Below are 17,364 nucleotides of genomic sequence, written 5' to 3'. Positions count from 1 at the left end.
TACATGCTAGTGTTTTTAATATTATCCATCTTCTGTGCTGTTCCTATAAATTTGCTATTAAAATACAGGAGGCCAGGCATGGTGGCACATGCTGGTAATCACAGTTATTTCTGAGGTTGGGGCAAGGGGATTGGAAGTTCAGGGATTCTGAAAGTTAGACCCTGTCTCAAAATAAAAACTTAAAAAAGTCTGGGGATATAGTTTAATGGTGGAATGTCTCTGGGTTTAATCCCCAGCACCTAAATAAACTGTTAAAAAAGATATATGCACAAGTATGTTCATGAAGCGTGTTTTATATTGGGGAAAAAAAAAGAAACACCACATGTGTCCATCAACAGGGTATTGTCTGCATAAATAATGGTATATTCATCCATGGGATCTTTTGTAGCTCCTATGTGGAATGAAGTAGATTTATTTGTACACATTTTTATACATTTTTTTCCAAATTTTTTCCCAAGATTGATGCTAGGACTGATGTAAACATGAATGTAAAAGCAAAATATTTGTTATTTGATAACATGTTTATATTTTTTTTCTCCATATATAATAGAAAGGAAATATGTAGAAAAAAAATAGGAGAGTCCATGACACTACGGAAACTGAACTGGAATTATTGGGCAGAGGAAATTAGTGACAGGGAGGAGTTTGAAGTTTTGCATTGTATGCTTCATTACTTTATGCTCTAACATATCAAGAAATCAAAGTGTGTGTGTGTATGAGTGTGTGTGTGTCTAATCTTAATTTCAAAATATTAGGCAACCAACCCCTGGCTCTGAGCTAAAAGAATCTTTGTGGATTTAAGTATTCTTTGATAATTTCCCACCCAGCTAAGCTACTGTGGAATATCCAACCAAGTATGAGAAATTCTTGGCATTCTTAAAATAAACCCACCCTTCTAGGCCAGCTCATCTGGGCATCATAATCCCCATGTAGGCTTTTAAAAAATTAGATCCTAGTCTCAATGACAGATCTGAGGACTCAGAATGTCTGTGCCTGAAGCTGTTCAGGAGGAAATAGGATGTGAGGATTAATTGTTAGGTAATTATGTGGGACAATTGCACTACCACTGCAAGGAACAGAGAAGGCGGAGAGACAGACCTGGCCTGCAGAGGCTCCTCCAAATAAACTGGATGGGGACTCCTGATGGATAAAGTCATTCTCCCGGGCTTGGCAATGAAGGTGTTCCACGTGCAGCAAGCAGGGTCCTCCGGTACTCAGGGCTCTCAGAAATGTCAGGGCTGTACCTTTAATTTGTATTTTCACTAAAACTATTATTTTTTTTTGCGCTTGTCTCAGTTTCTGTGTTCTAAACTGGAGGAAGGTAGGGGATGATTAGATGATCACCGAAAAACTCACCCAGCTCTTGAAATGAAGAAACCCACCCAGTTTGCTTAGCACAAAGACAACAGGATGTGGTGTGTTATTATCCAAGAACCAGGCTGTGCAGAGGCAGACAAACAAAATTCTAGTCCTGACCCCTCTTTGTGCCAGTTGTGTGACTTATCTGCAAGTTATCTGCAAGGTTCTTGACCTCTTTGAACCTCGATTTCTTGATCTGCATAATGGATAATAATGACGTGCTCCATGTGAGATTGCAGTAAGGATCGGAGATGGCGAACAGTAGAAGTCAACCAACCAAAGCTCAGCAGCTGTTTATTAGTTCCACAATAATTACTAGAGCATGAACTCCTTAAAGGTTAGACACAATGTGTGAATATGTGATTTCCCTTTCCTCTTTCCCTACAGTCTACCTAACACTAGTAGAGGGCCACTACCAGGGATTGAACCCAGGTTCTTGCACATGCTGGGCAAGCATACCAGCACTGAGCTGTGCCTTCAGCCCCCCAAAATTCTTGTCTACAGATCTGTAATTCTGTCTGCTACAGGTTGTAGTGGCTCCCATCCCTCCCGGAGTGCAAGAGTTCAGTTCAATTATTTTTGCACCTGCAAGCCGCTTTTCCTAATCTAAGTCCATTCTTAGGACTGCTTGTAACATCTACTTGTTCCCTCTTTAACAAGGAGCTAAATAAAATCTTTGGCACATGCTCATTTTCTATCTGTATGACAGCCATGAATTTATTTTCTTTTGAAAGGCGTCTTTTAATATTGCTGCTACTTCTTTACCAAAGCAGTGAGTTTCTGTGGAGGGCAGACACCTTGCCTGAATCTCCCTCTCAGGGTCAGATGGAGTCAGACAGCATTAGCGTTAATATCTTGTCCTTGGGTAGACAGAAAAGCTTCCTAGGAGTCCGGCTTCAGGTCCTGTGCCAACAACTTGCGGTGACACAGAGGAAAGCACTTCTCTCAGAGAGTCAGTCTGCCTATTTGTGAAATGGGCTCTTAACGAACCTCTAGACTCCCGAGGCAGCCTCCTAGGGCTACATGTCCTCCCCAAATCCCCTCCTCCTGAACACCCTTCCTGGGGTGGCGCCCTGGCTGGAACTCGAGCGATTTGGCCTTTGGGGTCTCTGAGATCCGCGGGGTGCCGCGGGGCCTCTGGAGGGGAAGTGTGTTTTGGAGCCAGAAAGCCGGAGCCGCCCAGGAATTTTGGCTCAGACTTGGAGCATTTCCTCCTGGGCCGGCCGGCGCTATCCTGGGGAGGGCGGCCTCCGGCAGACACAGCGCTGAGATTTGCCAGGCCAGCACCATGGGGCTCCTGCTCTGCGCACAGGCTGGGCTCGCCCTGCTCTGCGCCGCGGGCGCCTTGGCGGGTGAGTGGGACCCGGGGCGCCCTGGGAGACCGCGGATGGCGAGGTAGGAATGATAGAGGCAAAGAAAGAGGCGGATAGAGGGAAAGAAGGATAAAGATGGAGAGAGAGAGAGAGAGAGAGAGAGAGAGAGAGAGAGAGAGAGAGAGAGAGAGAGAGAGAGAGAGATGATAGAGATAGAGAAGAGATAGATATAAAGATGGAGATAGAGAGATAGAGACAGAGAGAGGAGATAGAGATAGAGAGATAGAGATAGATGCTGAAAGGGAGAGACAGCGGTGAGAAAGTAGAAAGAGGCAGAGAAGGGCGGAGAAATGAAGATAAGAACAAGTGCTAAAGGAGAGGGGGAGCCTAAAAAGAGAAGGAAAGGCTGAGACAGAAAGAGGCTTTGGAGATAAATGGATATGAAGGAGGATAGAAAGAAAAAGGAGTCTGAAAAACAAACAAACAAAAGAACAAGAAGAAAAGAAAAAGAGGAACTGGATGGGCAAGAAGACAGGAGAAAGAGGCAAAGAGAAAGTTTTAGAGACCAAAGGGGACAAGAGCTCAGAAAGCCCATGCCAGGGGCCCAGCGGGAGAGAGAAGAAGGATGGGGATGGAGGTCAACGCTTCTTGGTGGGGCAGCTCTGGAAGCCAGCTCCACCCCCAAGGCCTGCCGGGGTGGCCAGGTCTGGCTTCAGGGGGCACTGCTTTGGCAGCTGAGCTCCACAGCATGAATGACCAGGCAAGGCCCAGATTCAAATGCCAGGTGGCCCGAGGGGGTTCTGCAGGCAAGTGGAGGCCAGCCTCCAGGGTTCCAGTTTCCTTGAGGGTCCAAGCTACCGTGGATGGAGAGTGGAAGTGGAGGGGGAGGGGGCTTACAGGAGGGAGAAGCCTTATGGATTTCTTACCTTGCACTGTCCCCTTTACCCACTGATTCCTGCAGTCTTATGCTGCCCCTTCCCAGGCGAAACAGTGAAGAGACAGGGTGACTCGTGGCAAGGCATATATTGTCCTACAACCCAGGACTGTACAAAGAGGCACGTCCCTCCACACCAAGACTCTGCTTATTGTACAGCACTTTACAGTTCACAGCCAGATTCCCATTTACTCAGGGAACAGTTGCTGCTCATCCCAGTTGTCCCTATGAGGAGAAAGCTCATTTCTCATGGATGCAAGAAAGAGCCCTGTCCAGGCATCCAGCACTGCAGCCCCCTCAGGCAGGCTGTTGGACCCACCCATGCAGAAGTGCCCTGTTGACATAGAAGTATAGGAGTGGCTTTCGGGACCAGTGTACTGACTGAGTACTCAGGGAAAAAGACTCAGGCAGTCCTGATCCTTGGGAACTTCCACCTTGGGTAAGTCACTTTACACATCTGAGGCTGTTTCCTCCTCTGTAAATTGAGGAGAAGCAAGTCATCCCCCAAGCTGGCTTCAGGGATAGGATGAGAGGAGGTGCCCACCAGGAAGCACACATCCAATCTAGCTCTCACACAACCAGATCACTCCCAGCCTCAGTTTCCTCACCTGGTAAAGATAATCAACTGCTTCTGCTTAAGGCTGGTTGAAGAAGGGTGGAAATTCTGCCCAGCATCGAGCTCTATCCACACTGCATGACCTCCCCATCACCTCCCTGGGCAAGGGGCCCTCCTCCCACTCAGCCCAGGCTCCCACAGCTAAAGGCACAAAGCCTTTCTGTGCTTCTCTGAGGGAGGAGCCAGCTCCGCCCCAAAGTGATTTTTTGTGGCTCATTTAACCACAATTGATATATACATTTTAAATTCGTTTTTAAGCATTATTTTTCCTTCTGATTATGCACGCTCATTGCTACAGATGGAAACGAAGAAAGTAAAAATATGTTAATGTACTTTTTCACATTTTAATTTATAACCTTTCAGATTTCAGACAATATCCCACTGTTTTCCTTAACATTTTAAAAAATATAATTTTTTATTTTTATTTGATGCATTGGAATTATACATATTTCTGGGGTACAGAGTTTTCCTTAATTTTTTGATGATGTGAACATGAGGCCACAAACTATACAAAATAATAGTACATAAACATAGAATATTGTGTAACATATCTAGAAACCTGCCTTAAGTACTAATTCATGGCCAATCTTGTTTTATCTATGAGTCTACATCCTCTCTCCTGCCTGGATTATTTAAAAGTAATTCCAGGCATCCTGTATTTTCATCTATAAAGATAAAGATCTATAAATATTTCCTTGTGTATATCTAAAAGATAAATAATTTGTTTTTCGTTTTTTGGATCCTGGGCATTAAAGCCAGGAGTGATTAACTACTAGCCACATCCCCAGCCCTTCTTTATATTTTATTTAGACACATAGTCTCACTAAGTTACTGAGGCTGGCTTTGAACTCACAATCCTCCTGCCTCCGTCTCCTGCTTCAGCCTCCCAAGCTGCTGGGATTATAGGTGTGTACCACCACACCTGTCGAAGAAAAATAATTCTTAAGTAAACATAACTGCAATTATCACACTCCCCAGAATGAACAATCCCTTTCTAGCGAATATTCACTCTGTTCAAATGTCCTTAATTGTGTATGTGTGTTTATATATCATTCATTCATTCCAGGTAAGGTGATATACATTTCATTTGGTTGATATGCTTGCTAAATCTCTTCAAATATGTAGGGTCTCTGTCTCTCTCTCCCTTTTTTTTTCTTAAAATTTCTTTATTGAAAAACTAAGTTTGTCCTGTGAAGTTTTTCATATTTATTTTGCTATTTGTATCACGTTGGTATCATTTATTTGTTCCTCTACCTCTCCTATTTTCTATAAAAGATTCCTAAATCTAGAATCTTTATCTAATTCCAGGTAGAATTTTTCTTTGCAATAATACTTTATAGGTAGTCTTTATGATTTTAATTTGAATTTATTCGATTACTGGTGAGGTTGGACTTTTTCTTCAAAGGTGTATTGGTCATTGGTGCAGATTCTTATAAACTACTTTACACTTTCTCAATTGTGGCATTGAGGTTTTTTCATATTAACCTATTAAAGCTTTTTTATATATTGAGTGAAGTGAACTGCTTTGTGTTACCTGTAGAGAACTTCTCTTAAGGTAAAGCTTCAGCTGAGCTCCTTTTTGCTGTCAGAGGAATCCCAAATCAATTCTAGTCTTCTTTATTAATATTACCATTCTCACTCACCCCTTGGGGCTTGAACTGTCACTGTCTACCACCTTCCCTGTGTCTATGGATATCTGTCTGCCATTGAGATTCTGCTTTTGCTTTGGATCAAAACGGAAGATGCTAGAGGTTTGTGGTGAGGATCCTATGATACCTGTCTATCCCCTCATTTTACAAAGGAGGCAGCAGAAGCCCAGAGATGGGAGACCCTTAACCTACACAAAGTCACACTACTGCTAGGGGACAGTATAGACAGTATCAGGCAGTGAGACTCAAATTCTCTTGCCGCCACCTAACAGCTATGCAATCTTCAGCATGTCACCCAAACTTTTTTATCCTTGGTTGTTTGGTCTGTAAAAAATTAAAATAATTAAAAAGACCTCAAGATATATGTAAAGGAGATGATGCAAATAAGCACGTAACAAAAAAGCTTGGCACATAACAAGCCATCCCAAATCAATAGTCACTTGGAATGTAGAGTGTTGTTATGCCCATTTTAAAAAGCAAAGAAAGCTAAGGTCCAGCAAGTGGGACTGGCTTGGAGCAGAGCATCCCAGTGCCCCTTGGATCCTTGCACCCTCTGATCCCTGCATGGGTTTAGCCTTAGAACAGATGCCTCTCCATCTTGAGTCCTGGTCAGAGTGATCTGAAAAGAACGCTTGCCTCCACACAGAGAGCTGTGTCCTGGTTGACTTCCTGACCTCCCTGTTCCATGCCTTCCTCTCCCTGAGTCACAGATTCCTCACCTAGAAAGGCCTTAGAGGGCAATTGAAGAAGCTGGGTGACAGGCAGAAAGCACACCGTGAGAAGGCAGTGTCTTCAACAGCCAGCCCTGTGTTCTTTCCCACAGCACACAGAAAGAGGTTTGTCCTGGATGGGTTTTGAGCCTTCTCAGAATCCTGGGGTTTGGGGATGTGTTTAACATGATAAATCGGTGGTTTAAAAAACACAGTGTATCGAGATAGAAGTAATCTAGCTTCCTATCCAACTAGGAGAGCAGAGCTGCCAGCCAGCCAGCAGCCAGTCCAGCTCTGAATCAAAACACAAGAGAAATAAACATGGGTGTAATGGAAAGGGGCTCTTGTTACAGCAGCTTAACTTGCTTTCTAAAAGTAAAGTACTAACTTAACCCAAAGAATGCATCAAAATGACACTGGTACACTCACAGTGATCCACAGGGCTCCCATCCAGATCCAGAAAATGTCCAGAGGACAAGGAAACTAGGACACATCCCTTCTTAAACAAAACAAACCAAACAAAACAAAAATCTGCACTCTCAGGATCTTCACTCTCTCTTTCAGGGCTGGAGGGTCCCTCTCCTGCTTCAGCCAGAGCAGCTCCACAGACTGGAAGTCCTCACACACTGACTTCAAAGTAGCGTTCTTCTGCTTTATGTATTTATTTTTCTGCTTCTTAAAAAAAAAAAAGCCACTGATTATTTTGAATGAATCACAAATATTTATACAAGTATTAGATGTGGAAAAAGTTACCATTCTATTATGTTGGAGTGTGATCAAATATAATTAACCCCCCAGTGACCAATGCTGATGGTAAAAATAGGATGTGACATTGATGATCTGGAAGGCGACTGTTAGACTCACTACTGAGAAAATGGTCATCACCCAGCACAAGAAATCACTTTAGTTGTGGGTGCTTCCTTACTCTCTGAATGCCAGATCCCAAAGGTCTCCCTGTGAGGTCTGTAAATGGGAAGGGATCATACTTTCTAGCCCAGAGGACAGGTCCTGGTGGTCAGGTCTCTAACTGGGCCAACCCAGCACTTCCCCTGGGCTTCTGGACTCCCTCTGGCAGTGCAGGATGCTTCTCCACCCATGGCCACTGGCCAGGGTGCACATCAGGCCTTGAGCAGAAGCTGAGCCAGAGAAAACAACCCAACATCCAAGGAGGTCCATTTCCCAACTGGTGGGGTCAGGAGAGCAGAAGGAAGGAAGGAAGGAAGGGACACTGGCAAGCCACAGTTTGGGCTCTGAAAGCTATGCCATGATAATCCTTCAGCCTTTCCCACCCCTGACAGCCCCATGTGGGGGGTAAGGCAGAGAAAGAGAGAAATGGAAGGCACACAATTTTTGCCTTGTTGGAGTTTCTGCTCCAAGAAGTAACTTTTCCTTTGGAGATCACTTTTAAGGCCTCTTAGCAGGCCCCGAAAGGCAGAGAAGCATCTTGGATGAGCTACATCTGGAGGCATTGGGTTAACCCAGCCCAATTTACACAAGAGGCTGCGGAGGCTCAGGAGGACAAAAGAAGTTTCTCATAGTCCGGGATAACTAGTGGCTGAGCCAGGCTGAGGATGGGTCTGCAAGGTGTTCTTGGCCAAAATGCATTCAGACCAAAGCAACGAGCAGCCTCCAGTGTGGGGCTGACTGGGCAGGGAGGTTGTCAAGGCCCGCTCCAAGTTTTCTCTCTCACAGGAAGTCCCCCAGAGGCCCGGATGAGCTCATGGACAGTTATGCAGTGGTGCACAGATCCCAGCTCTGTCCAGATGTGAGGGATTAGTGCTGAGCTGTGTGGAGAATGACCTCAGCCCAGTCTCTTCCCCAGGGAGATGCTGGAGCCAAGTCAGACCTCATCGCAGGCACGTAGGGAACAGGGAGCTTGAGGCCAATGGAGGGGAGCAGTTGCATGTTGTTTGAGCATCCACAGCTGGCTCATCCGCTGTCTGCTGCCAGGGTTGCATTGCTTCCTCTCTGCATGAGCTCTGAGAAGGGTGGGAGGAGAGAAGGCAGGTGATACCCAGGGAAATGACTTCATCAAAGGTCCTCAGGTATGTGTGCACACAGGCTCACACCAGGACAGTCCCCTCTTCCTGAGACAGCCTACACTGTGGGCAAAAGCTTCTCACTCTGCAAAGTCTTTCCTCTCCAGGCTGAGCACCCTAGTTTAAGCTAAGACAAATGAGACCAGGGTCACCTCCTGACCTTCCCCTACCTCTTAAAGGCTTTCTTACAATGCCAGCCCTTCCGGTGGGGTCTCCCATACAATCCTCCCTCTGCATTCGATCCATGACAGTTTCTACTTTTTGCTAACAACTCCATCAGACAACTGGCTTATTTTATGAAAAATGTCAAACGATATACTCAAATGTAGAGGGAATGGTGGAATGCATCCCCATGTGACCGTCACCCATCTCTAGCAATGGTCAACCCTTGGCTGATTTGGTTTGCTCTAAAGGCCTGTTGATGCCTCTCCTTCATCCCCATGCCAAGCCTGGGGTATTTTGAAGTAAATCCAATATATCATAGCATTTCAGCTGTACATATTTTAGTCTGGGTTTCTAAAAGACTCGTTTTTATAAAAGTAGCCAACATGCCAGGATACCAGCCTCCTCCCTCCCCAAATTCAACAATACCACCATTGTCTTTTGTGGAGGGCTTTCTCAGTCCAATAGAAGAAAATAACAAAAAGGAGAATTTGAAAATCAAATCATTCTCTGCAAGAGGTGCTGTATTAGTCAATTTGCCGTCACTATAATGAAACACCTCAGGTGATTGACTCACAAAGAGAAAAGCTTTGTTTTGGCTCAGAGTTTTGGAGGTTCCAGTCTATGCTTGCTTGGCCCCATTGCTCTGGGCCTAGGGGGGAGGCAACGCATCATGCTGGAGGCCTATGACAAAGCAGACCACTCACCTCATCAGTCAGAAAGAAGAGGAGTAAGAGACAGAGATCCCACAAAGTCCTTTGAGGGCACACCCCCAATGATCTCAGGCGCTCCCAGACACAGAATTCCTAAAAAGTCAACAAGTCAGTTGGCCATGATGTTCAGCAGACAGTCCCATCTTATTTCGCAGTTAGAGGTCTTCAGGTGGGTATCCCCCCACCAATTTTTTTGGCCATTTAAACAGTTCACCTGGACCCATCCCTGCTGCTATCCTTTTGTCCTTCTCTGATGGTGGTCTGTCTCCCTTCTGGATCCCATGGCCCCCCATTTGCAGGAAATACACTCCTTTAGTTCTGTTTCCCTCCTGTCCCTCTGGCTACAAGCATGGCTGTTTCTCCAGTGCTTAAGCAAACAGAAAGGACAACAGGAAACACTTTTAGAAGCTTGGTGATCTGATCTGCCTTCCCTCTTGCCCAAGCCTCATGAAAAGGGTTCCCGGACCTGGCCCATCTCATCCCTCTGCCTCGCCTGCACCACTCTGGCAGAAGTGTGAGGTGGCACTGGGCAGGGCCTTCTGTTGCTGTCCTTCTGTGCTCTTCAGGTTAGCCCTCCCTGCTGCCTTACACCATGCTGTCCTTGTCACCTTCTGTAGAATCTGTAAAGCTCTTCACTTCTCCTGACCTCTGGGACAGCACCCTGAGTGGCAGTATTCTTCCAGGTGCCCCGCAGGCAGCTCAGAGTCACCACCTCCAAACCCTGAGCACAGAACCAGGGCTCTGAAACTTCTGGTGTGAGGGTTGGTGGTGCCAGGAGAACGAGGTTGGGGAGGAAACTGGTGAATCGAAGTTGAGAAGGTTGAATCTCAGGTCTTCTCTTCCCAGCAGTGGCATTTCAGCCTTCTTTGCATCAATTTCCCTATTTGTAAGTTGGGTGTCTTAGCAGGCTGTTGGAAGGGGAAGTTAACATGTTGAATTAACACATTGCTGGGCACACTGCTTGGTAACACTCGTCAAATGCCAGCTATGATTAACTGGTGCCCAATGTCAATGCTACTATTAAAACACTTCCTTCCTCCCTCCTTCCTTCCCACCTTCCCTCCCTTCCTTCCTTGTTACTGGGGATTGAACTCAGGGGTGCTTCACTACTGAGCCACATCATCCCCAAAACTTTATATTTATTTATTTATTTTTGACACAGGGTCTCACTAAGTTGCAGAGGGTCTTACTAAATTGCCTAGGCTGGCCTCAAACTGGCAATCCTCCTGCCTCAGTCTCCCAAGTTGCTGGGATTACAGGCATGCACCACCTCATCCAGCTTTCCCCGTGCATTTTCTTTCCCTCTATTCCTTTTGCTACTGTGTTCATCACTCCTTACTCTGATTACCTCCTGCCTCCAAAGAACTACCCTTCCAATCTGTTATCTGTATTTAAAATACTCGACTGTTAAAATAAAGCTCCGAACATTGTAATTGGTTTTCTTTTTAATATTTTTTGTCAAAGGACCTTTTTTTCCTTTTTTTTTTTTAATGCCGTGCTGAGAATCTAACCCAGTGCCTCACACATGCTAGGCAAGCTTTCTACCACTGAGCCACAACACCAGCCCTGTAATTGTTTGTTTATTTATTTACTTACTTACTTACATACATATTTATTTATTTTTAAAGCCTTAGGATAAAGATCTACCCTTTGGCTTTGTTTCCAGGATCCCTCTGCCCCATCTCCTCTCCCACCCTCTGTTCTCTGGTCACTCCAAATCCCTGGAGGTTGTGTCCTGTGGAGCCTGTTATTTCATGCCTCTCTCTGGCTAAAATCTGTTCTTTCCTGACTTTTCCCAGGCCGGTCACTGCATCCTCATGAAGCCCACTTGGGTCTGTAGGTGAAGGCAGCTGCAGAGACAAGTGGTGATAGGGTGGTGGCAACCTGCACACTAGCTCGCACCTGAGCATTTCTCTGCTCATCCCTGGGGGCTTTCAAGACCCAACTCACTCCAAGTCTGGGGTCTCTGTGCTGCAGGGAAACTGAGGGTTCCACTGACAAGACTTGTTTTTCCACAGCCGCTGAGCCCCTCAGCCCCTCCCAAGGAGACCCCGCTTGGAGCACAGGCTGTGACAGATACATGGCTGTCCAAGATCGTTTAGACGTGATGGAAGAGGTAATAAAGGTGTTGAGGTGGGGAACATGAAGCATAAAGACCACTTCCCTGCCAGGCTGGTGGCACAGACACAACCTTACCTTGGAATGGCAGGAAATCAGTTCAATCCTGTCCCTTAATCACCTCGTTGACTGTCCCCCTGCCCTAACTGGGGCAGCTGGTTCAGGTGACCAGCTGAATGCAGAATTAAGGAAAGTAGAAATCTGATCCCTGTGTTTTGTGATGCCGCCATGGCTCATGACCTGGGATTCATAAGCTTATGTGGGGGAAATTTTACATCTTTATTGTCGCAGACCTTTAATTGAGATTTTGTGTTCCTATTCACAGTAAAACTGTATGGTAACTTTGTCCTCAACAGAAATCACAAATAACTTCATGCCATTATAGTCATTGGGAATATCTCAACATGTGCCAGGTGCAGAGACACACATCTGTAATCCTAGTGACTTGTGAGGGTAAGGCAGGAAGATTACCAAGTTTGAGATCAGCCTTTAGCAAGACTCTGTTGCAAAATAAAAAGTAAAAACAGCTGGGGATATAGTTCATCTCAGTTGTAAAGTACCCCTGGGTTCAATCCCCAGTATAGAAAAAAAAAGGAATATCACAAGTCATTTACACTCCTTATTGTGTTAGGATAGCATTAATTGTTATGCTCGATTTTAGATCATTTTATTTAGTGAATTAAATAAGTACATATATTTTATATCAAAAATTTTTAACATTTGAATAATATTTAATAAAGTTTATTTCCTTGTTAAAACTACAGAATTTTCTTTTTACATTTAAAGCATTTTTTTCTGAAAAGTTCTGTAGGTTTCATCAGACTGCCAACATAGCCCATGACAAAAAAGTTAAGAATCCTGAATAAAGAAAAATTTAAAATCCCGAACCTGTTATTTGGCAGCTGTGCCACCAGGGGGCGCGACAATAAAAGGAATATGAACTCTGGCTGCCAAGTTCTAAAGCAGAAAGGGGGTGCTTCTGCCAAGCTTGGGACGGAGACAGCTGAGTGAAGACGGGGAGGGGCCTTAGAGGGCAAGCCGCCTGGGAGATTGTCATGTGGGGAAACAGGGAGGTGGAAGCAGAGCCCGAATGAGCACCCAGTTCTCTCCCCGCTGGACCCAGTGGTCCTTGGAGCGTGGCAGACTAAGCAGAAGTTGCCCCACTCTTGACCCTAACTTCGCCCCCCTCTCCCTCTCTAGACGGCGGAGAAGGTGGTGGAGCACCTGGAGGCAGAAGTGAAAGGCCTCCTGGGCCTGCTGGAGGAGCTGGCCTGGAACCTGCCGCCAGGGCCCTTCAGCCCCGCCCCAGACCTCCTCGGAGACGGTGAGCGGCGGAGGAGGCTGGGGAGGCTGGGGAGGCAGGGCGGGCAGCCCCAGGGCCTCGGTGCGCGGAGTCTGGGAAAGCACGCGAGAGAGGTGGCTGCTCCACCGCAGGAGTGCAGCCTGGACCAGCAGGGAGACCCTCCGCCGCTCCGAAGGGACAGCTCGCGCCACCGCGGGCACCGCTGCAGAGGTGTACTCACTACCCCGACCTGGAGAGCGTCTCCCTCCGACGCTGGCCTTGGGCACGCCTCAGAGATCCCCCGTCCTCTTTCATCTCCTTCCCAGCATCCATTCTTGTTCCATCCCAAATCCCCGCCAGGGAAGACCCGCACGTCACTGATGGGGCCATGGTGGGATTGTCGCCTGCTTCCTTCTTGAGCCTGTGCGTCCAGGGGACTGAGGAGGGAATGGGGGAGTAAACTGCTGACATTGTGAGGATGAGGGGACCATTCAGTACCCCCTGCAGCTCACTCTGGGGTCACGCCTTTCTTTCAGATCATTTCTGAGCCGCCGAGGTGGAGTAGCTGAGCAGCTGGAGGTGGGACCTCGTGGAGGGCAACTCAGACCAGAGCCTCTACCTTTCCCTACCTTTGTATGAAATAAAAGCAACTCCTTTGATGCCCTCTGTGTATGTGGACAGTGACACCTGCAGCCACAGTCCCTTCTCCCTTTTCTTCCATGCTCTGAGGCTCTGGTTCCCCCTCCAGATTCAGATCTGGGAGAGCACCCTGTGCTTCAGCCCTCCTTACTTATAGCGACAGACTGAGCAGGAGTGGTACCCAGAGGTGAGACTCCTGAGGCCCAGAATCATAACAGGGACACAGCAGAAGGGCACTGTAAGTAGCCTTGCTACTCAAACTTAGGCCCCAGAAAAACAGCAACAGCACCACCCCGAGCTCCTCAGAAATGCAGGATTTTAGCAGAGTTCAGTGGCACACACCTGCGCTCCCAGATGCGCAGGAAGCTGTGGCAAGAAGATCACAAGTTTGAGGCCATCCTAAGCAACTCAGTGGGACCCTGACTCAATATAAATTTTTTTAAAAAGGGCTGGGGATGGTTCAGTGCTTGCCTAGTGTGTGGCCAGGCCCGGTTCCCACTCCAGTACACACACAAACACACACAAGAAATGCAGGCTCTTGGACCCATCCAGATCTCCTGAATTAGAATCTGCATCTTAATGAGATTCCCCAGGGGATTTCTGTGTTCACTGAAGACACCCCACTCCCACCACCTTGGTGCTGGGGATGAAACTCACCACCACCACCAAGTTCTGGCTCTACCACTGAGCCTTACCTCCAGCCCTTTTAAAATGTTTTTTCCTATTAAAATAAAATTTACATAAAATTCACCATTGTAACCAGTTTAAACTACAAATTCAGCTGCTTTCAGCATATCCACAATGTTATACAATCAATTCCATCTAATTCCACAACACTTTCATCATATCCTGCAATTACTAGGCAGTTACTTCCCATTCCCTCTCCCACCAGTCCCCTAAAGACCTCTAACCTTTCTCTCTATGGACTTCTCTCTCTCTGAATATTTTATATAAACGAATCATACAATAAGTGGCCCTTTGTATCTGGCTTCTTTCACTGAGCATGTTTTTAAGTTGTACACCTATCAGTACATTCCTTTTCATGGTTGAATGATGTTCCATTGAATGGATGTACCTCATTTTATTCATCCAAGCATTAATAAATGGACATTTGGGGTTGTTTTCACTTACAGGAAAATATGAATAATGCTATAATTTATTTATTTACGAGTTTTTGTGTAGATATGTTCTCGTTTTCTTGAGTATGTGCATAGAAATGAAACTGCTGAACCAAATAGTAACTGTTCAACTTTTTGAAGAACTGCCAGTTTCTCACAACAGCTGTGCTATTTTCCAACCCCACCAGCAACATTAGCTGCGGACGTTTCGTGGATGCCTTCTATCAGATTGAGACATTTCCCTTCTGTTTCTTGAGTGCTTTTTTTTTTTTGTTAAATCACAAAGGGGGTGTTGGTTTTTTTCAAATGCTTTTTCTGCATCAAATGAGAAGATGAAGTGGGGTGTTATCCTTTCGTTTTATTAATAACACATTAAATTGATTAATCTTTGTATACTGAATGAGCCTTGCATTCCCGGGGTTAATCCCACTTTGGCAAGGTGTACTGTCCTTATATATGCTAGTGGATTTTCTTGAGGACTTTTGTACCTGTAAGACATATTAGTCTGTGGTTTTCTTGTCATGTCTTTGTGTGGCTTTGGTACTAAGGTCATACTAGTCTCATAGGATGGATTAAGAAAGAAGTGTTTTCTTTTTTTTGAAAAAGAGTTGATTTTTCTTTAAATCTTTGATGGAATTCACCATGAAGTCATCTGACCATGGGCTTTTTTTTCCCACTGTAAATTATTTGATCACTGATTTAATCCCTTTGGTATAGGTCTATCTACATTTTCTATTTCTTCTTGAATTAGTTTGATAATCTGTGTTTCTAGGAATTTATCTATCTCCTCTAGAATGTTCAACTTGTGGTCACAGAGTTGGTCACAGTGTCTTCTTATCCTTTTATTTCTGTAAGGTTGTGAGTAGTGTCACTCTCATTCCTCATGAGCATTCCCTCCTTCTCTGTCTAAAGATTTATCAATTTTGCTCATATTTTTATAGAACTTTACAAAATTTAGATTGCTTTGTGGTCTATTATCAGCTGAGTGGAGTGTTTTACATGGCTCTAATTGGTTTACAAGATTGTTCAAGTTTTGTTTCCTTGTTTACCTAATTGCTCTATCCAATAGAGAAAGTGGAATGTTGAAATCTCTATTATGTTTATTTATTTTCTGCAGTGCTGGGGAACAAAACCCGGGTGTTGCACATGCTAGGCAAGAGTTCTACCACTGGCTACATTCCAGGTCTTCCAATTATTAAACTGCCTATTTCTCCCATCACTTTCGGTCAATTTTTATTCAAACTTTCTAGGGCTTTACTATTTGGTGCATAAGTATTTATAATTGTCATATTCTTATAGGTTGACTCTTATCAGGGTAAAATGTCCTTGTTTCTCTTGTAACAGTGTTAAAATCTGTACTACAATTCCCTCCTTTTAAATGGAGAATTTATTCCATTTATATTTAAAGTGATTAATAATAATTCTTATTACTAAAGAAATGAGTCAATTCATCCATTATGCTATATTTTATGTTACAGATTAAAAGCATATCATTTTTATTCCTTTTTCACTTTTACTGTTTTAGTTATTTTCTTAGTGGTTTCACTGGAATTACAATTAACACCTGCTTCATACCAATTTGGTTTGAATGAACATCATTTTTTAATAGTATACAAGAATTTGTTTCTACACAACTTCACCATCCATCCATATGTTGTTACTGTCACAAATTATCTTTATACGTTTTGTGTCCATCAATATTAGTTATTGTTTGGTATGGTTGTCTTTGAAATCATACAAGGAATGGTGGGTATGGTGACACACACCTGTAATCCAAGTGACATTAGAGACTGAGGCAGAAGGATCACAAGTTTGAGGCCAGCCTCTGATACTTGGCAAGGCCATAAGCAACTTAGCCAGACCCTATCTCAAAAGGGAGGGGGAAAGATGGGGATGTAGTGACTCAGTGGTTAAGTACCTCTGGCTTTAATGCCTGGTATCAAAAGCAATCAATCAATCATGTGAGGAAAATGAAAAAGCAGTTACACATCCAAAAAATACATTAATATTTTTATATTTACCTTTGCAATTACCGTTATTGGTGTTCTTTAATTCTTCATGTGGATTTTAGTTACTGTCCAGTAGTCTTTATTTTGGCTGGAAAGGCTTGACAATCCATGTGTGATATCTACTAGCAACAATTTTGTTTTTGTTTATCCCAAATGTTTTATTCTCTTTTTGAGTTTATTTTGCCAGATATAGGATCTTTTTTTTTTTTTTTTTTTGTACTAGGGATTAAACCCAGGGGCATATAACCACAGAGCCACATCCCTAACCTTTTTTTTACATCTTATTTAGAGACAGGGCCTCGCTAAGTTGCTGAGGCTGGCTTTGAACTTGTGATCCTCCTGCCTCAGCCTCCTGAGCCACTGGGATCACAGGCCTGCGCCACTGCACCAAGCCAGATAAAGGATTCCTGGCTGACATTTCTTGGAGCATATTAAACATATCACCCCTCTGGCTTCCGATCCCCATGACTTCCTGATGAGCCACTGGCTGCTGGTCTTATTGATGATAACCTCGACATGACAAATTTGCTTCTCTTGCTGTTTTCAGGATCCCTGTCTCTTTGGGTTTGGTCTCAATGCGTCTCTTTTATCCTTCTTAAAATGCACTGAGTTCCTTGGATGCACAATGCCTTCCACCAAATGTGTAAGTTCTCACTCTTTTTTCAAGTATTTTTGCCATTTCTCTCCTCTCCTGTGATTTCCC

The 17,364-nt window shown here is 44.7% G+C and overlaps 1 protein-coding gene and 1 long non-coding RNA gene across 2 annotated transcripts in view; one reads left to right on the top strand and one right to left on the bottom strand.

Annotated features, from left to right (window-relative positions):
• Positions 1 to 9,571, bottom strand: part of LOC308634779 — a 55,032-nt gene extending 45,461 nt beyond the window's left edge. The window contains exon 1 of the long non-coding RNA XR_014019085.1: positions 7,011 to 9,571. This is a non-coding gene — a long non-coding RNA (uncharacterized lncRNA). The remainder of the gene's footprint in view (positions 1 to 7,010) is intronic.
• On the top strand, positions 2,472 to 13,555 carry PLAC9 (placenta associated 9). The gene is made up of 4 exons (XM_081268856.1): positions 2,472 to 2,711; positions 11,514 to 11,611; positions 12,814 to 12,937; positions 13,432 to 13,555. The coding sequence occupies exons 1-4, from the start codon at positions 2,648 to 2,650 to the stop codon at positions 13,440 to 13,442; spliced, it is 297 nt and encodes a 98-aa protein (XP_081124982.1). The 5' UTR covers positions 2,472 to 2,647; the 3' UTR covers positions 13,443 to 13,555.
• Positions 13,556 to 17,364: the final 3,809 nt, after the last annotated feature.

The sequence above is a fragment of the Spermophilus citellus genome (genome assembly GCF_964194105.1).
Source record: "Spermophilus citellus genome assembly, chromosome: 15".
NCBI classification, from domain to species: Eukaryota; Metazoa; Chordata; class Mammalia; order Rodentia; family Sciuridae; genus Spermophilus; species Spermophilus citellus.
The sequence above is the reverse complement of the archived record's forward strand: the minus strand, read 5'-3'. Positions and strand labels throughout refer to the sequence as shown.